At 40.0% G+C, this 17,711-nt stretch overlaps 1 protein-coding gene across 1 annotated transcript in view; it reads right to left on the bottom strand.

The window, feature by feature from the left end:
• Positions 1-407: 407 nt before the first annotated feature.
• The window catches only part of CPED1 (cadherin like and PC-esterase domain containing 1), a 152,154-nt gene continuing 134,850 nt past the window's right edge, over positions 408-17,711 (bottom strand). The window contains 5 exon segments of the mRNA XM_009638151.2: positions 408-635; positions 6,521-6,667; positions 8,671-8,758; positions 8,947-9,048; positions 9,312-9,532. Coding sequence (XP_009636446.1) covers positions 408-635; positions 6,521-6,667; positions 8,671-8,758; positions 8,947-9,048; positions 9,312-9,532 — 786 coding nt within the window.

Raw genomic sequence — 17,711 nt, 5'->3', positions numbered from 1 at the left:
CAGTTTCTAATACATTCAAAGATTACGGTGTCTCTATAAATAGAAAACTAGATAGTGCTGAAGAGCTAAAATAGTCCTTTCCAAATAGTTCAAGTGTATATATATTTCTTTCTCTTTACTATCATTAATAAACAGTTGCTTGAGCTACAGCTGTTCTAGCCTTTGGCAACAGTTCAAGTAACTTCCCAGCTTCTCTCCTTTGCCACCCTCCATCTTCCATTTTGGCACCACAGAGTTGCCAGGGCATATCTTGATTTCATAAAGTTTTAGGAAAAATGCCACATGTCCCGAACTCTGTTGGTGTGTGTGCAGCCAGTCAAGGAAGCATGTCATAAATTCACCATGGCCCTTCAATTGTCACTCGGGTAGTGGCACATCTCTAGTCCCAGTGCTACATCCTCGTGAAGCTATGTGCTGACAAGCTCCCTCTTGCTTGCACAGAGCCTGCTGAGAAGGATTTCAGAATAAACTTGATTTATTGGACCTCGGACATGATATGGGGACTGAGAATTTGTTGCATAGTCCTGCAGTTGTGATGGCTTGCTTTTACTGCCGAAATATTTCCCCAGTGTGTAGTGCCTTGATAACGTCATTGTTATGTGTGGACTTTCTTCAGAGGGATTGGATTTCACCACCTGCAGAAGAAGTGACATATGTGAGTGCTTTCTGCCTGCACCTAGAGAGATACACAGCTGCGTGTACAGAAATGCTGAGACAGTTCTCCGCAAACCACGTCCTGATACTCTTACCTTGAGCTGCAAGTGGCTCACAAACAGTATTTTAGTGGGCCAACTTGTAATGCTACATATTAATTAAAATGCAAGATCTTAAGTCTTGAAACCTAAAAGTGTAGGCCCATTATACTCGGTTGGTTGATTCTGTAATGCCTTTGTGTATTAGACTCCGTTTTCTTCATTAGGGGCAATTTACCTGAACAACAAAATTCATACTTAACAGCTTGTCTGTGTATTTACCATGAGAAAAAGTAAACTCAGGACAGTCCTGACTTGCAGGAAGGTTTAAATCCTTCTCTGAGCCTAAGCACTTGAGGAACATATGCTGTGTCTCAGCTGTGAGCCCTGCGAGAACGTCTCGCTCACAGGTCTTGACACAAACCTGGCCCAGCTCCGCGTTGAGATGAAAACACTCATGTGCCATGTTTCTCCAAGAAGGGAGTGAAAGTGCAGTTTAATATCCCTCTCCCTGGGGAATCACAGTGACATAACCACAATGTGGCTCAGTAACTCAGTGCAGAAGAATGCTCCTCCTTGGCCCCCCAATTATGTGTAAAGTTCTGGGATGATCCTGTGCAATTTGTATGGAATAAACGAATGCCTATGGGACTAAGGAGAGAAAAAGCGAAAGGTGTGGTTATCATGAGCCTAATGACTGGGGGGGTGGTCTCCTGAGAGATGCTGAAGGTCTCATCTCAGTGAACACACAGGCACCGATGAATAACAAAGCAACTTCAAGAGAGACAAAACTTCAGAACCTTGCACAGATGAAGGACAGAGGACCCCGACACAGACATTGGCAAATCCAGAGAAAGCAGAAAAGGTGTCAAGTGGTTAACTTATTTTTAAAAGAGTAAATATATGCTGACTTGATAGCTCTGATGCCCATCAGTTTTCCTGTTACATCAATCCCAGCAGACAGCTGAAAAAGCAGACTTCATTTATTAATGCATATATTTATGCGGAAGCACATTAGCTTGTTAAAAATATAATGTATATTTACTGTCACTGAACAATCAGAAACAATGTTCATATGTAGTGAAGCTGATAATAAATGAAACAACTCATAACAAATTAAATGTGAGTGAAGGAATAACATGTGCAAAGGCTTGAAAGACTGGGCAGAGAGCCTATGGGCTGAACTAAAAAATGACCAGGCTTAACTAAAAAATAACCAGGAATTATCCGTGTAGAAAATTAATATATCCTCTGATCAATTTGATACAGCTAAGCCAAGGGCTGTTATTTTTTTCATGCAGTTACTGCAAGTTCATTTTTCTAAATTAGTGCCTTAGATCTTACAACTATTTCAAAATGATGCCACCTTGAACCAGTCACCCAAACTGCATTCCTGTTAGGCATAATCTCCCAGGAATGCAATCTAATGTTCACCCAGCAGCCAACCACTGATTAAGATACCAAAATCCCAAGGTTGCTAGTTTTTATGTTGTGACCATGATTTCATTGCCATTAAATTAGGAAATAAATCTGAATAAAAAAATAGGTTCCATAAAGGTCTTTATAACTGCTGGCCAATCTATTTCTCCATAAGCACTTGTGAAGAATGAGGTAATTAAAAAATAAGGTTTGCATGTGTGCATAGAACTAGAAATGTGTTGGGGTAGAAAGAGCCAGAGTTAGGCAAGATTTTTTGTCCTAGATCAATATAAACCCTTTGTGCATCCAGATTCCTTGGCAATCTGAGCAAAGGCTGTAGGGTCTCCGGAGCTGTGGATTTCTGTGCCATCAGGGTGACCCGAGGCCCTCTGAAGTGGGTTGGTGGGAACTCGCATAATTTATCAGGACAGTCAGGGGAGATAGCTTTCTGTTTGGCTGGCCAGTGAGAACTAAATGGGAACTGCTGAACGCATTTCAGGTCCTGTTTTCTGACTGCATAGATCGGCCAGCCCTCCATTCCTGCATGGATGTGCTTTAGCTCAGACGGCATTTGCAGAGGGGTGCCGCCTTCTGGGAGTTTAGGAGGTCATTTTTGTAACAGAAAGAAAGTGAAAGTACAAAGCAGTAGATGTAATCCATCTCATCTGGTTTCATAAAACATGAAAAGCGCTGGAGTTTTGCACAGTGCTCTTGGCTCTGTCCTCAGAGGCAAAATGCCATTTTCCTAGTGCAAACTGCTTTAGCACCTGATGAAACTCCACTTGCCAGGGTGCAGAAATAAATTGATGACAAAACTGTTAAAACTAATGAGGTATCAAAACCATTCAAGACTTGCTTTTTGCTTTCCTCAAGGGATCAAGTCTGATTTTTGGGTGCTGATGGATTCTCCTGGGCACATCCATGCCTCTTTCAGGCACAATGGCCTCTCAAGCCTCATTAACAACAGCTCTGTGGGCCAAATTCTCCCTTGATCCTCCCCAGAAACATGTGCTCTCTGTTGAGATTCCTCCGGCAGAGAAGCAAGGACAAATCTGTGCATGAGCTCATTCAAAATGATGGAGGAGAGCATGAAAAATGCTGATGACTGATCACGCCCTGCTGTTTTCCACCCAGTTCCATACAAAGCATCTGAAATATTTCCCTTTGAAGTCCTCCATTTCATCAGAAGCTCTGTGGAAATGGCAAGCATCAGCAATGACCCACGAAGACACCAACATCTGGGTTCTAGACAAAAAAGGGCCAATATAGCTCTCTGGGTGAAATGGAGGGAGGCATTTACTCCAGGGGACTATTTATCCGTCACACAAATATCTGGTCTATGACTTACTCCCTCTTTTCCAGCTCCATTTGGACTGAGCTGTGTTCGTGCCTCTCTCAAGTACCGAGCGGAGCAGATTGAAGGATCGACTAACTAACCATGCCTGCTGTGTCAAGTCCCAGAGCAGGACAGAGGCCATGGCAATGGGCTGAAAACGTGTGAGTTGCTGAGGAGTCTGAGGTGGAAACCAGCTGTGAGGTTGACACACAGCACGTGAGGTCAGACGGGTCTGATAACACTCCCAAACCTGTGCTCAGTCCCAGTCAGCCTCATACTGGAAGAGAGCCCCAACCAGTGGCAGCTGATTGTCTCCCTGCTCTCTTTTGGCAACACATTTGTTGTCTGGTAGACTGTCTCTGATATTGTATCTCTGTCTGTGATATTTAAGGAGAAAAAGCAAAGCCTTATAGTTGTTACTTTTTAAAACTCTGCTTTATGCAAAGGTGACTGCTGTGGCTGAGAGAATTAGCTATAACCCACTGGCTACAAGAAAAGAGTTAGGTTTGCTGTGCTAGTCCTTGGCCAGCAGACACCGCAAGGACACTCTGGAGCCTATGCTTCAATTTTACTATCATCACCACTGAATTTCAGTTTGTTGTTTAAACTGCTCCTCAGTTTAATTAGCCACAGTGTATTTTGTTTTCCAGTGTATACTGTGGGTGCCTGATGAAGGAAACCTTATTTTTAGATCCTTGCTTTTTTTGGATCTTTAAGGAAAATATATGACAGCTGTCCTGACATTTCTTCACAGCAAAAATCAGTGCTTCCACTTCATTCCTGGTGTCACAGCCCACCTTTGTACTTACAAAGTTCTACAGAGCTTCTGTGCTAACCCTGCACACGTCCAGGTCCTGGGAACAGGCTTGGTCAAAAGTGAGGCTTCGAGAAAAATAGACATAACTTGGCAAAATAAGCAAAGGGCTTTTATTCTTCTCTTGAGAGATTCAGAAAACATTTGGTTGTCTTTCTTATTTGAAGCAATTTGTTTTGACAGAAAACAAATTCCTAAATTCATGCTGGAAAAATGCTAGCACTTCACTTTTTTTAAAAAAATATTTATGCACTTTTGATAACTCTAATAAAAAAAGTTCTAGGATTTTCTCCGTAAGAACTAACTTGTGGAGTCCTGTCTTCTGAATGACACATCAAACTGCTGGTGTCATTATTCTGGTCAGTAACCAAACTCCTGAGATTTCTTCCAACTAGTAGCTTCTTACTGGCTCAAAGGTGCCAGCTGACTGTGAAACACCGTAAATTCATCAACTCTTGGTTTCAAAAAGGCATCTTTCATTGCATCCTTTTTTCCCTCCAGCTTTAACTTTTTGGTAACAATTTCTTCCCATTCTATATTTCATTCTCTGAAAGAACTTGCACCTGTCATCTCTCTTTTGATCACGCAGAGGAAATGCAATCTTCCTGAAAGATATGGCAGTTCAAGTTTTATGGTCCTAAACAGATTTTAATGGAATAAATTGTGGTAGTTTCCTAGTCTTTTGTTAAACAGACAACCCAGATTAAATTCATAAGAATAAAGATCCTTGTAGCATCAAATGTAATGTCTTACTGTGCTAAACATGACTTTTTCTATAGAGGTACCAGAAGGCTTCTCTGTCCTAAGATCGAGCAACAGATTAAGGCACAGGCTTACTGATGATCTCTGAGTGCATGATTCCAGTTTTCACTGAAGAAATATTTTTTATTGGGAATCAGGAGCTAAGCATCTGGAAAGATATGAGTCTCCTTTATTCCCCAAAGCTTTTTCTGGTTTCCAGAGGGAGTAATGTAATATTCATGGGCCTTCACTAGGGCAATGGGTGATGTGTTTGGATTCTCAGCAGACTGACCACTCATAACAGGAACCTGGGAACTGGCCATTTTATCAACAAGTTGGTGTCATGAGTACGAGAAAGGACTTGTTTGGAAGCTACAGGAATAGCCTGGTGGCCTTGGTGACACTTCTTTAACTATCCTATGCAAGATTACTGTCATCAGCCTTATGGCAGAGGGTACCTGCTCACTTGACTTCTCAAAAATTATACTCTCTGTTTTCATTCAGGGTCACCTCCACGAAAGCAGGGATGCTCTTCTTCATTTGCATAAGGTACAAGAAATCCCAAACTAAAACAGATCCTTCCTTTGCTGATGGGGAAGAGGACTCACTAAAAAAGACATACCACATACTCAAAATACATTTAAAGGAAACCAGAAAAACTTTAAATATCTTGTTTTTCAAACTCTTTACTTCCACTGGTTTGGCAGCCTCTGGGCTGATTTTATGCCTAGATATAATAATGTGTTTGCTTATTTGTTTTTTATTTAATCCATGGACTCCTGTCATTTGTAATGTATTGTGAAGATTCTTTGCCAGAACTTCAAATGAACAGAAGAATATGTTCTCAGTTGACCTACTCATATATTTTACCATGTCCTTGTTTCACCAGTCCAGTAGTTATAAAACAGAAGACAGGATTTCCATAGATTTCAGACAAAAAAGAAAGCAGAACTATGGGCATGAGATTTTCATTTGTATAGTCACTACAGTCACTGTAACTATGCCAGATAACTCTTTTTGGGAGATGAAAACAGATACAGAGCAGTAAGGTTGGTCTTTCCATTTTAAGCTCCATTTTAAATGTAACTGTGGTTTGATGGGAGTCTGCTGACATGCTTAGTTAGGAAGGCTTAAGAAAAAAAGCCCGAGGCTGAGGTATGGCAAAAAGATGAAGGAAGTCCATTCAGAACCAGTTGGGATATGTAATGTATAGCAAATAATATAAGAGCATGGAAACTGTGCAAGATAATTCTATATAGGTTACCTTTGCAGAAAAGCACACTTATTTTTATTTCAAGGAATCATCACTACAGCAGTTCAGCCCCTCCTCAGGCAGTGTTGCGCTCTGAGCAGCAAGGGGCCAGTGGCAGCCATACAAACTGCTGCCTCCACCTTTTTTATTCAGGCCTAACTTTTAGTCACGGATGCAAACCTTGTTGCACACCTTTTTGTTTCTGAGCACCTGACAGTTAACAACTCTCTTAAATACCTGGGAATGATATAAGCATAAACTATTACCTCATGGAAATTGCAGCCACACTTCCCTTGCAGGAATTCTTTGTAACGTCCCATGGTGATGACAAAGGTGTCAACAACTTCATAGCCGAAATTTTTTGCTGTATCCAGAATAACCAAGTTTTCATTCCACAAGTTTTGCACTTCTGCCTGCATTCCAGATAAAATATTGCAATGTCTTGTCAGAAGGACCGTTTAAAGGTTATTTTATTCTGCTGATGCAATGAATAGCAAAACTGCATTTTGAATAAAGCAATTATGTTATACTCCAGACATGAATCACTATAAATTCACTCTTGAAAGTAGCTATTACTTCAAGACTTGTAGAGTTTTGCAGAAATTTCTTAGAACAGGTTTTGAAGCACAAAAATACAAGAAAATCTGATATTTTTTCTCTTAATTACTCAATAAATCAGGTTGATTTCAATAAGATCTAAATTAAAATCAAGTTAGCAGTAACTATAATTACTTTTCAATAGTCATGTAGCTTCCTTCATAGAAAGAATTCGATGTTGTTTAAAATATAATTACTGGGTAACTGGTTTTAATATTTACTTAGCTAATGTGAAGTGTAATTCAGAAAAAAAATCCTATTCTAAAGTTGTCTGTAACAAATGGTGAAATTGTTCCTGTAAAAGAAAAATTCAACTTCAAATCAAAGTTGTTGAGACTGTTTCTTAAAGAGGAGTATAGGATCGTGGGTATCTCAGAAATGGTTACGCTGAAGGCCAGATTATTATTTCTCAAGATTCTGCAGGAAGGCCAGGAATAGAAAAAAGGTTAGCCATGTATTTGTCAAGGTGGAGGATTTGACATTGAAGACAGAAGGGCTTTGAGAGTAGCTGGGGTAATCCAGAAGTCCAGAGCACCCAAACCACATGGGTAATTTGGCATACGATTCCAATATTGAAAAGAAAAAGAATGTTGGTTATGAACTGTAGTTGATTTCTGGAGTTTTGTAAACTACTGGATGAGAAGCAGAAAAAGGCAGTCCCAGGAAGCCTTTCATACTCTTTCTGTCCTTGCCTCACCTACCTTCAGTCAAAGTTCTGCTTCCTCCTCCTAGGACTGAGCTCCCCTGAAAGCTATGGCAGGAGCTACGATAACATTTCTCCATGTTGAGTCCAACCGTTTCCCTACTGTGCCCTAACTTGGTCATCCGGGTAAATTAAGGAAATGGTTGGAATCAATAAGAAGACATTCAGGAAAGACAAGATAGATAGATAGTACTAACTTAGAAAGAAAGAATGGGCAAAATCTGATGGGGCAGTCTCCACGGCAAAAAGAAAGGTGAGAGTAACAGTAAGTCACACATTGAATACAGCTGTGTATTATGGTTGCAAAAAGACGTGTGTGCCAGTCCCCAGGGTGATAGGAGTGCTGTACATAAACTACGAAAGCTAATAATTTTCTCTTTTCAACACCTGTGAATAGCTGGTGTGCTACCCGCGGTGCTGGTAGGCATCACATACTCCATTCTGCCCTCCGGCGCTTCCCAGCCCTGGCTCATCCACGCATTCTATATGTGTTCAATAGAGAACCACTGTCCGAATTGTAAATAAAAAATATTGAAATGAATGAGTTACACAGCCCATTGAAGTGAGCCCATCTGTTACTCTGAGAGTCTTGGAGATGATTTACACTGACTGTTAACATCCGATTAACATACAAATAACAGGCTAGATTCACCGGTACATTCCAGCTGCTCTGTAATGTGCTGGCTTCATAGCTTGGTTAAGACAGATTTATGGAGAGCTGTGCAAGGCAGCCAGACCGGTGAATCTGATCCAGCAGTGATCATGGAGGAAGCCTGGGGAGGGCCATTGCTCGATGTGGTACGAGGAGCGATCTGCCTATCCCCAGCTCCATTTCTCAACTTTGGCAGCAGGCTTATACCAGAGCTTCCTCTGGCTCCCGGGACATCTGACCGAGCACAGCATCTCAAACGGCGCTCTGATTGTGGTGGAATCCATGCAATAAAGCAAATTGGTCTGAATCTGCAAGCCGTATCAGCAAAACCGAACATTATTCTTTCGTTGATCCACTTCAAGCTTGCTCAGCAGAGGTTGTAACATATTTTGACTGGACAGCAAAATTATCACTGAAATGACAAGTCTTCTGTGAAAACACACTCTAACTCTACTGTAGCTTACCTGTGATAGAGAATGTATTCCATCCACTGGGAGGTGAAAGCCCATCCCTATGGATTTGATAATTACCAGGATATTTGATAGATTTTCCCTGTTTGGCAAATAAAAAAAAAAGATACACATTTTACTTAACAGACACATCAAAAGACACTTCACGTTTATTTTTTCAAAGTGTACACCCATGAGAAAACAAATGAAATGTTTGTGTTTAAAATTTTTGGTTGTTTCTCATATTTTATCATACCAAAACTTGGAATAACACCAAGCACATAACATTACCTGTTCAACACCTTTTGGATAATTTGCAGGTGATTGGAATTAAGCCACTGAACGCCACCTACAATTAATACGGTCTGGTCTGTATTCTCCAGGGGCCGCGATCTGAAACCCAGAAAGGAAAAAACAACACATGTTGCCTTAAAGCAGATGGCAAACATTTTAACTGCACTGCATTGCATTTCAGTGAACTGTATCTGGCACCCTGATCAGAGGCCTGATGTCATTTTCTCCTATTTTTCAACCACACAATACGGTCTGCACACGTTATGTTCAATTGTTTACTGACTTTAATTGTAAAATGTGTAAAACACATTTGTGACTTGAAGGAGAACACAAACAAGCCAGCAGTGGAGTTGGTACGGTACCTCTGCAGCAGCTGTTCTAGCGCTTTTTCAAAAGTTGGTCTCTGGCTTGCGTTCATCCAAAACTGGGGGTAGTAGGAGTAACTGATGAAGGTTTTCCCCTCATTGATATTATTATAACATTTGACATCATGAGTCTTTTGCCATTCCTGAAGAGTCTTATTCACTCTTTCTATGAGATAGTACATCATCCCTCTGTTAGTTGAGTCACCTATAAAAAGAATCTTTGGATAGAAACAAAGATATGACTGACTTAGAAGGTGTACACCCCAAAACCTAAGAATACAGCTAGCCTGGAGGTTTTCAAACCCTTCTCATTATGTTCAAGAAATACATCTGTGAGCTGCCAGTTCTCCAGGCCTGACATCTCAATAATAAAGTTCTCCTTGAGCAAAACCTCTGTGATCTGATTAAGAAAAAGCTATATTATGTGTTTTGAAGACAAAAAGTGTAGGTTATAGATGGCTATAACTGCAAAGTTTGTCCTGTATTTTTCATCCTTGTTGATCATTTCTTTTGTTTAAGTTTACATTTACTTCCAATTGCTAGTACAGAGCCTCTCATGATTGCTTGCAGCTTCCTGCTTTCGTTCCTCCAGTTTTTCATGTGGTTTGTTCCTACACAGCACGTCTGTCTTGGTTAATATCTGTCTTCCGTAAATGGCGTCCATTAGAACTGACACCAAAGTAACACACACACACATCAATGGATGCGGCTGCTGCCTCATTTGTAGAGAAATGGTCTTGCTGCAATTTCAGAGGGGGAAAAAAAGGGGTTATTTTGGTGGCAGATAATGTGAACAGAGTCCTGGCATGTGTGATGTGGAAAGGAAGCAGCATGGCTCGAAGGGAGTTGAAAGTGCTGTCAGGATGACAGAAGTACTTCAAGTGTCACCAGTCTTCGTTGGGCTACTCTGAACTTGCAAATGAATGAAGTCCAACTTGGGCTTTCTCCTACCCATTCTGTAGACTCCCCTACAAATCAAACACCTCTGTATGTGGAGACCATGGAACTTAATGTGTGAGGTTTTTTTTTTTAATGTAATTAGCCTATTTTTAGTGGATAAGACTAGTAGAGAAAATGTAAGCAATGATGAGTGTGCAAAGGGGAAGAGAACCCAGGTTCACTGTGGTTTGCCAATGAAGCTGAATGCATAACCAGTTATTACCACAGCCACTTCAGACAGGAATCCACATAGAGGAGCATAAATGTAAAACTGGGAGTCAGAAACCCCACAGAGCCCTAACACAGAGACAGCCCTGTTCTCTGCCCAGCAGTATGCTGCTTCTCCTGGCTTCTCTGGCTCTCAGGGTAGTTGGCACCCTGTAAGTTGGGGTTTTGTTGTTTGGTTTTTTTTAATTTGATTTGGGGTTTGATGCTTTCCCAATTCCACCTTGAATATTTGGTTATGCAAACAAAATTCAGACTGCATAAGATTACATGTTTAAGAATACATTTCCAAAGTTGCTGCTTAGAGATTTTCTGCGGTGAAAGTATCTTGGACTTCTCTCATCTAATACATATCTATTTACACATTCCCTTCAGGAATGACAGTTTTAGGGACTAATTCCAGTTCCCACTATGAACCTATTGTGAGCAAAAATAAGCCACAACAGTGTATGAATGACAGTTCCTGTAGAATGGAAGGAGTCTCAGATGAACATTCCCTGATCTGGCGCAAGGGCCAAGAATGGGCATGACAGTGACTTGAACATCCCACACCTTACCCCCTGTGGGCTGCAGAGAAGCCCTTGATAGATTAGGTATGGTAGTGAACAAATTAAAACAAGCATTGAGCATATAGAGGCTCTTCCACCTCCTGTCCTGGACCTCTCAAAGCTGCTTCATGGAGTAAGTTCTTAAACAGCTGCTGTTCATGCTTGGACTGCACAAGCACTTCCCTCCCATGCAAGGGGATTTCCAACTCTTTTCACACTGTGTTGGAAGAAACCTCTTTAAACTAAGCATAACATGGCTCTCAGAAGTCAAGGATCCTTGGAAGGACTGGTTGGATAGTCTCTCTTTCCCTTTCTGATGGACACAAACATGCACACAATTATTTACAATTAGGAAGACAGTCCACGCTGACAGTATGTCCTAATTCTAAAGTAGGTTAACTTGAGGCTTTAACAATTCTTTTAACTTGCAAAACCTCTTAATCTCTCCGGTCTGTCTATACCCATGTCTCTTTAATCTCCATTTCATAAGTCCACCACTGTAGTATCTAGATGTATATCTATTTAAAAAACAGTTCTCAGGTATTAGCCGGCAAGGATGTCATTATCTTGCAATGTGGGTGAGAACATTTCTGTAAAAACACAGAACATGGTTAGCAGAATAACAAACAGGCTCTACCAGGTTACACGCACAGAGCAGTTGGTAGAACATGCTAGATTGTTTCTCTTCTGCTTAATAACATATGATACCATTTTGTTATCACTGCACATGGGGATTTCTAATTGCAAAGGAGCATATTCAGCTCTTAATTACACTGATTTGGCAGATGTGGCATTTTTATCTCACTCTTCATTCTACTGTGACTAAGATTCTGACAGATATTTTCTCCTTCTAACTGTATTTGGTCTACTCACACCTACCAGTGAATTCAAATAGCAGAACACCACCCTTCATGGAAAAAAAGGAGAGAAGAACCATGGCCAAGGCCAATGAACATGATGCACAGATACCTAGTTTTGCCAACGCTGTGTATTCTCTAGCAATTTAAGTGTGAAGTGTCATTCTAAATATTTCCAACGTCTCAAACATTGCAGAGCATCAAAGACTGAGATCGACTCATCAGCGTCTTTCCCAATTTTTTGTTATGTCAAAACCAGAGCAACCCTCCCCCCACCCCTCAATTTGCACTATTAAATACTTTAGCATTGTAGGGCTTTACAACTCCTACATGCACACACACACATAAACAGTGGATCCATGAGTGAGTTTTCAAGTCTACCCTGAGGTACCTAGCTGGCCAAGTCTGCAGGTGGGATAGAATACTCCTTTAGAAAACCAGTACCAGGAGAGAAAAGATAGGTAAGATCACTTCTTAAAGTGACAGTTCTAGCCCTTAAGTGCCATTATGCTGGGCGCCATACGACAATATCAGATGGGCCTTGGAATAGTATTATCATTGTCCTGATTTTCTGAGAACATGAAGGGGGTGACAGCAGTCAGAGCAGATTCCTTTAGAGCAGTCATTATAACTGGACAAAATAAAAAACTGTTAGGGCCCAGGCATACTTCTTCAAATATTATCACAAGACTGACGAGGCTGCACACAGCCCATCTCTGAAGGAGTAAGTTCAGAGTCTCAGGACATCTCCATTTTCACTCTTAAATGAGCTTGTTATGAGGAGGTAAAGCAGAAGGTCAGGAAATTAGATCAGACAGCTAATGCGACTAAGTGTCTGGGTGTCCATCTGGGAATGTGTACTTACTCCTAGGAGAAGGTGTGGCTGAGCAGGTTGAGTCAGGAATGAGACAGATGGCAACATCACATTGGTGAGGAATACAGGCTGTTTCCCTAGGGAAATTAACCTGAACACTCAGAAACAAGTCTGCTAAGAGAATAGTTAAAACTTGATGTAAGTGGGGGAGAGAGAAATGAGCCAAAGTGGACTTGTGCTTGTACTGAAAACCAGATCAGAAGTGTAGGTTATCTGCAAAGACGTCAGTCAATTATAACAACCCTATTAGCTTTCAGTCAAAAGGTCTTCAACTGTTCACATAGCTATTAGCCATATCGCGACTGTATCACTGGAATCATGCAAATCTGTTTAACTCCAGCTACTTCTTTCACAGTGAAATCATGTCATCATTGGAAGATATGTTGTTAAAACTAGGACTGCAACACGTGAAACCTACGGTGCCTGCCCTCTAGCCCTGATGGAGAGCTCTGAAGTCCATTTGCAGTCCTCAGCAGTCACAGTATGGAGGCTGTGTGTGCTGGGATCTTGAAGGGAATGCTCCCCCAGTGAGTAGAGAGATCTCAGAGAGAAAGATGGGTGCGCATTCCTTGTAACCCAATGCACCCCAGGCTGGTGGATGCATAGCACAGCACATCTGCACACACAGAGCACCCATTCATTAAGACCTTGTCTACATCCAACAATCTGCCTCTAACCATTGGTCCAACCATGCTGTGAGACATGTGTAACTAACTCCTGGAAAAATAAATAAATTCTTTTTTTTTTTCCCTAAAAAAAAATCCAGGTGGAAGAAGAGGACATTTGTAGGTAATCCCACCTGCTTTTCAAATTGCCCTTGCGCAGAGCTGGCCAAACACATTTTCTTGTGGTATGCAGACCATCAGAGAGCATCTTTCAAAGCATCCACCTTTTGCAAGTCAGCTTCATGTTCAGAAAATGCTTGGAAGACTCAAAGGCTAAAATGCGTGGTGTTTAGCCTCAGGAAGAAAACTTACACTCTTCAACTAACCCAAGAGCTTCGATGAATTAGAATAATCATTCAGTAGAATTGAATGTGTGGTAGCTATGGCCACATTTATTTCTATACAGTTGCATGAACTTACTATAGCCGTGTGTGCCAGGCAGTACTTAATCTGATTTGAACCAGGGGCTCTGAGGATGATTCTGTATTTGGCTCTATGAGAATAATGAGCAAAATGATGGCTCAGGTGTGTAAAATATGAAAAATTCTTTACAGTCTGGCACAAGGCTTAGTCATGTACTGTTCAGGTCAATGGGGGATTTGTCTGTAGGATGACTAAAGGATCAGGCATACATAAGTCTATAATTTTACCAGACAAAGAACAACACTTTCATGCAGACAGATGTTCTCAGTGTCTTCTGTTGCAAATGTTTGGTGTGAAAAATTCCATTATAGCTTACAGGCTTTAAAAGATTGTGTAAGCATAGTGGAATTCTCTACTTAACCAGACCTATCATTATAAATTAACCACACTTAGGAAATTTAAACACCTGTAAGTCCAAAACACTACTTAACTTTAAAATATTATTAAGAAATTATAAGTTAAAATTCCTGTTTTAACAGCTGAATTTTAAGTACTTCAGCAAATATTGCCTTTTCATATTTCCTGTTCTTAATTACACATGACTCAATGGTACTTTATTATAAGGCTAAACTCTGAGTAGTGTTTCTTAATGATAAACAAAATACATATCCCCCCTGCTATTGAGGCGAGCTTTCTATATGCTGCTAATTGGATAAATAATTACCTGTTAGAACCCCTTCTCCTTCGCCCATTTTTTAAGGTTCTTGTACAAAAAATCAAAGCATCATGTCTTAATAAAATTGTATAAATCTTACAACAAAAACTCATGAACCACAGTTACAGAGGTTTTTGTTAAGCCAATATAATACAGGTATAATATTTTTATTATGACTGCCTATTTCTTTGATTGAGTTAGGACATATATGTAGAGTTCCCTAAGAAAAATACAGCCTGCACCTTGTTACCCTTAGTTAGAGTTGAAAATGGAGGAGAAAAAGGACTACAGGTATTAAAAGTGGACTGAATGAACATCTACTCAGCCAGAATCACCTTAGCCTCAACACTTCCAAATTTTCCTGTTTACCGTGTCTGAAATGCAAACATATGGCTGACTAGTCTTGCTAACACATCATAAAGCAAAATCAGGCCTCATAAACTGTTTTTGTGGATGTGTATCCTTTCTCATGTCTCCACCAATCTGAGCGTTATTGTTTCACGACAGGTGGTCTTACGTTTTTATGAAACAGAAACAACTTAGCTCAAAGACAGTTTTATATGCACACAAATTAAAATAGCAGTTAATGATGATGTGAAATCAATTGGAAGTCATAGCCAGGGAAAATGAATTTCTATTGTAGAGAAAGGAGATGATAATTTTAGAGATGAGCTCTGAAAAACAAATCAATTTTAATACAAGACATGAAAGCAGCCTGGAGTTAGAAAACAAATTAGAAAGCATTTTTGAAGGCTTATTTATGATGTAGATAGGAAAGAAGTGCTCTGTTTGGATGACCATAAACATATTTCAGAAACGCTGACAAGTGCATACAAGAGATTAATGACCAAGAGACATATCTGAATGCTGCATTTTACTGTTGTTCTATGAAACATGAGTAAAACACAATGATTGCGCTTAAAGATACAGTTGGTCTTACATGTGCTACATTTCAGCCCAAAAGAGCATTCATTTTACGTCTTATTTCATCAGTTGCTGAAGTGCACCCAGATCAGGGACACAACACAGTAGTGGTTAATTCATTGCACTCTTCCCTTCAAATTCATTAAAAGTAGAAAGACAAGTAGGCCTTTTTCTTTTCTTCTTCTTTTTTTCCCCATATAAAACTAATAGGGGAGCACAAGAAAAAAGCCTGCAGTTATCATAGTTGGAATTTGACAATGGCATAGAAATTAACACCTCCTATTTGAAAGAAAAGACATAATCACAGACACTTATGTTGTTTATAATGCCTTATCGTGATGTTTTTAATTGCAAGAAGTAAAGCCAGTGGATCAGAATCCTGAAACCAAATTATATTTTTTCCAGGACAAAAATCAGAGACCAGCCTAGTGAATCACAAATGTCAGTATTTGCTTTACCTGTGATACCTGGTGAAATTTTGCACGATTCTGAATGTTTTATGAAGGTATTCAGAAGTGAAATTCAGTCATAAAGGGCTGTTAGTGTTTTGATGTAAGGTATGATGTCATTTGACCCAAAGACACTACGGATGTACATATGTCTGCTTTCCTGAGGAAGGATTAGTAATTATGTGGGGTGTATGGAGGTTTTGTTGCCTTAGTTCAGAATAAACTCTGAGCAAGAATTCAGATGTAGCTCATGATACGTGACTCCTTTGTAAAGGATTTTGAACTCCAGAGACCCAAGTTACACAAGCTGAATATTCAAAGTGTGGTGGCATACTAAAAACCCCCAGAATACAGAGGCACACAAGGTTAGTTGAGCCCATTTTGAGCAACAGACACATGACTGAGTTCTGTTGTTCTTAGCTAACTTCAGCAAATGACAGTATAAATCAAACAGCATTCTAGGTCATCTCAGTGTCCCCACTTGGGTTGATGATTTTTGCCCTTCTGTTTTGCACTCATGCTTTTTTTTGCAATCTGCTTATATTTTCAGCGTTGAAACCTCCTGCTTATTTTATTATGGAAACTATGATGTCATTAGTCTGAGAAGTCAGTGATCTCTGTAGTGCTTAAAGACAAGGTATATAATGGTTTGAAACTAATATCACAAATCAGGAAATATAAATATTTATAGGTGGTTACCAAAATCTCTTGTGTAATAAAAATGTATTTGTTCACAAGAATTATATCTTGCTGGCTACTCAATAGCTCCCTTATAAAAGATCCAGGTTGCTTAAACATATGTAATAGCATACAATACAATTGACAGGCAAACATCTCTTTCATTGAGCACCTGAAAAAAAAATACTTTTTCTACTACATTGCTTAGACTGTGTAAAGTAATTCTCAAGTTTGCCTTGATCACAGGAAGAATCAAGACCTTGTCACCCAAGCAGAGAACCATTTTTACTCATCTGACTTGGGCATGAAGAAAATCTCTCTTAGTTCTTAAGTTCTACTGACATGAGGGAGTTAGTCCATGCTCTACATTTATTTATTTGGTAAAATAAGCAAAAATGCTATTGAAAAATGCCACATAAAGTTAAAACCACTGCAAAATGATGACAAAAATAACGTCAGAGGGAAAGATATAGGAGAAATATACCAAAAGGGGACCACACGCTAGAGTGATGACTTTAAAAGACTAAGCCAGTTAAATGGACATCTGTGCAGAGGTGACAGGAGTGATTCAGCAGATTTCTACAGAGCAGTGAAGGTTATCAGGCAATGACAGAAGACTTTTGCAAAAGGCGTAGAATAGGAAACAAGTGCAATTAGTTTTACCAAAATTTTTCTTGCATGGTGTTAGCGTAGATCACATAGGAGCTGGCTCTCATCCGACACTAGAATAGATCAAGTGACCTCATAGAGTCAGAACATAGTGGAATTGGCATTAAGAAGTCAAGGTCACAAACATTCATTTCATATACTTGGTTTTAATGGACCCTTAACAAATGTTGTCCCATTTATGACACTGGTGAATGTGAGTGGCCAGGTTCAGGAGGTGGGGATGTCGGCATAGCCCTCCCAGCAACACCCTGGCGATCCACTTCCATAGTGGCATACTGTTCCTCTGCTGTCCTTCAACTGTCTGACCAAAGGGTATTTGCTTATTGAAGCAATCTGATGTCTATGGAAATTAAAGACCAAAGCAAAGCTATCAAATTCTTCTATATTTTTTGCTGTGGTCAATCCAGAAATGCTTGTTTTGTACATGAGGAGCAAATCAAGTTTCTCCTCTGTCATGTAAACCTATGTTTTTTTAGAAAAATATGTTAGGA

This window comes from Egretta garzetta, unplaced genomic scaffold (genome assembly GCF_000687185.1).
Source record: "Egretta garzetta isolate BGI_Z169 unplaced genomic scaffold, ASM68718v1 scaffold64, whole genome shotgun sequence".
In the NCBI taxonomy this organism is placed as follows: Eukaryota; Metazoa; Chordata; class Aves; order Pelecaniformes; family Ardeidae; genus Egretta; species Egretta garzetta.
Note: the sequence above shows the minus strand (reverse complement) of the source record. Positions and strands in the feature narration are given on the sequence as shown.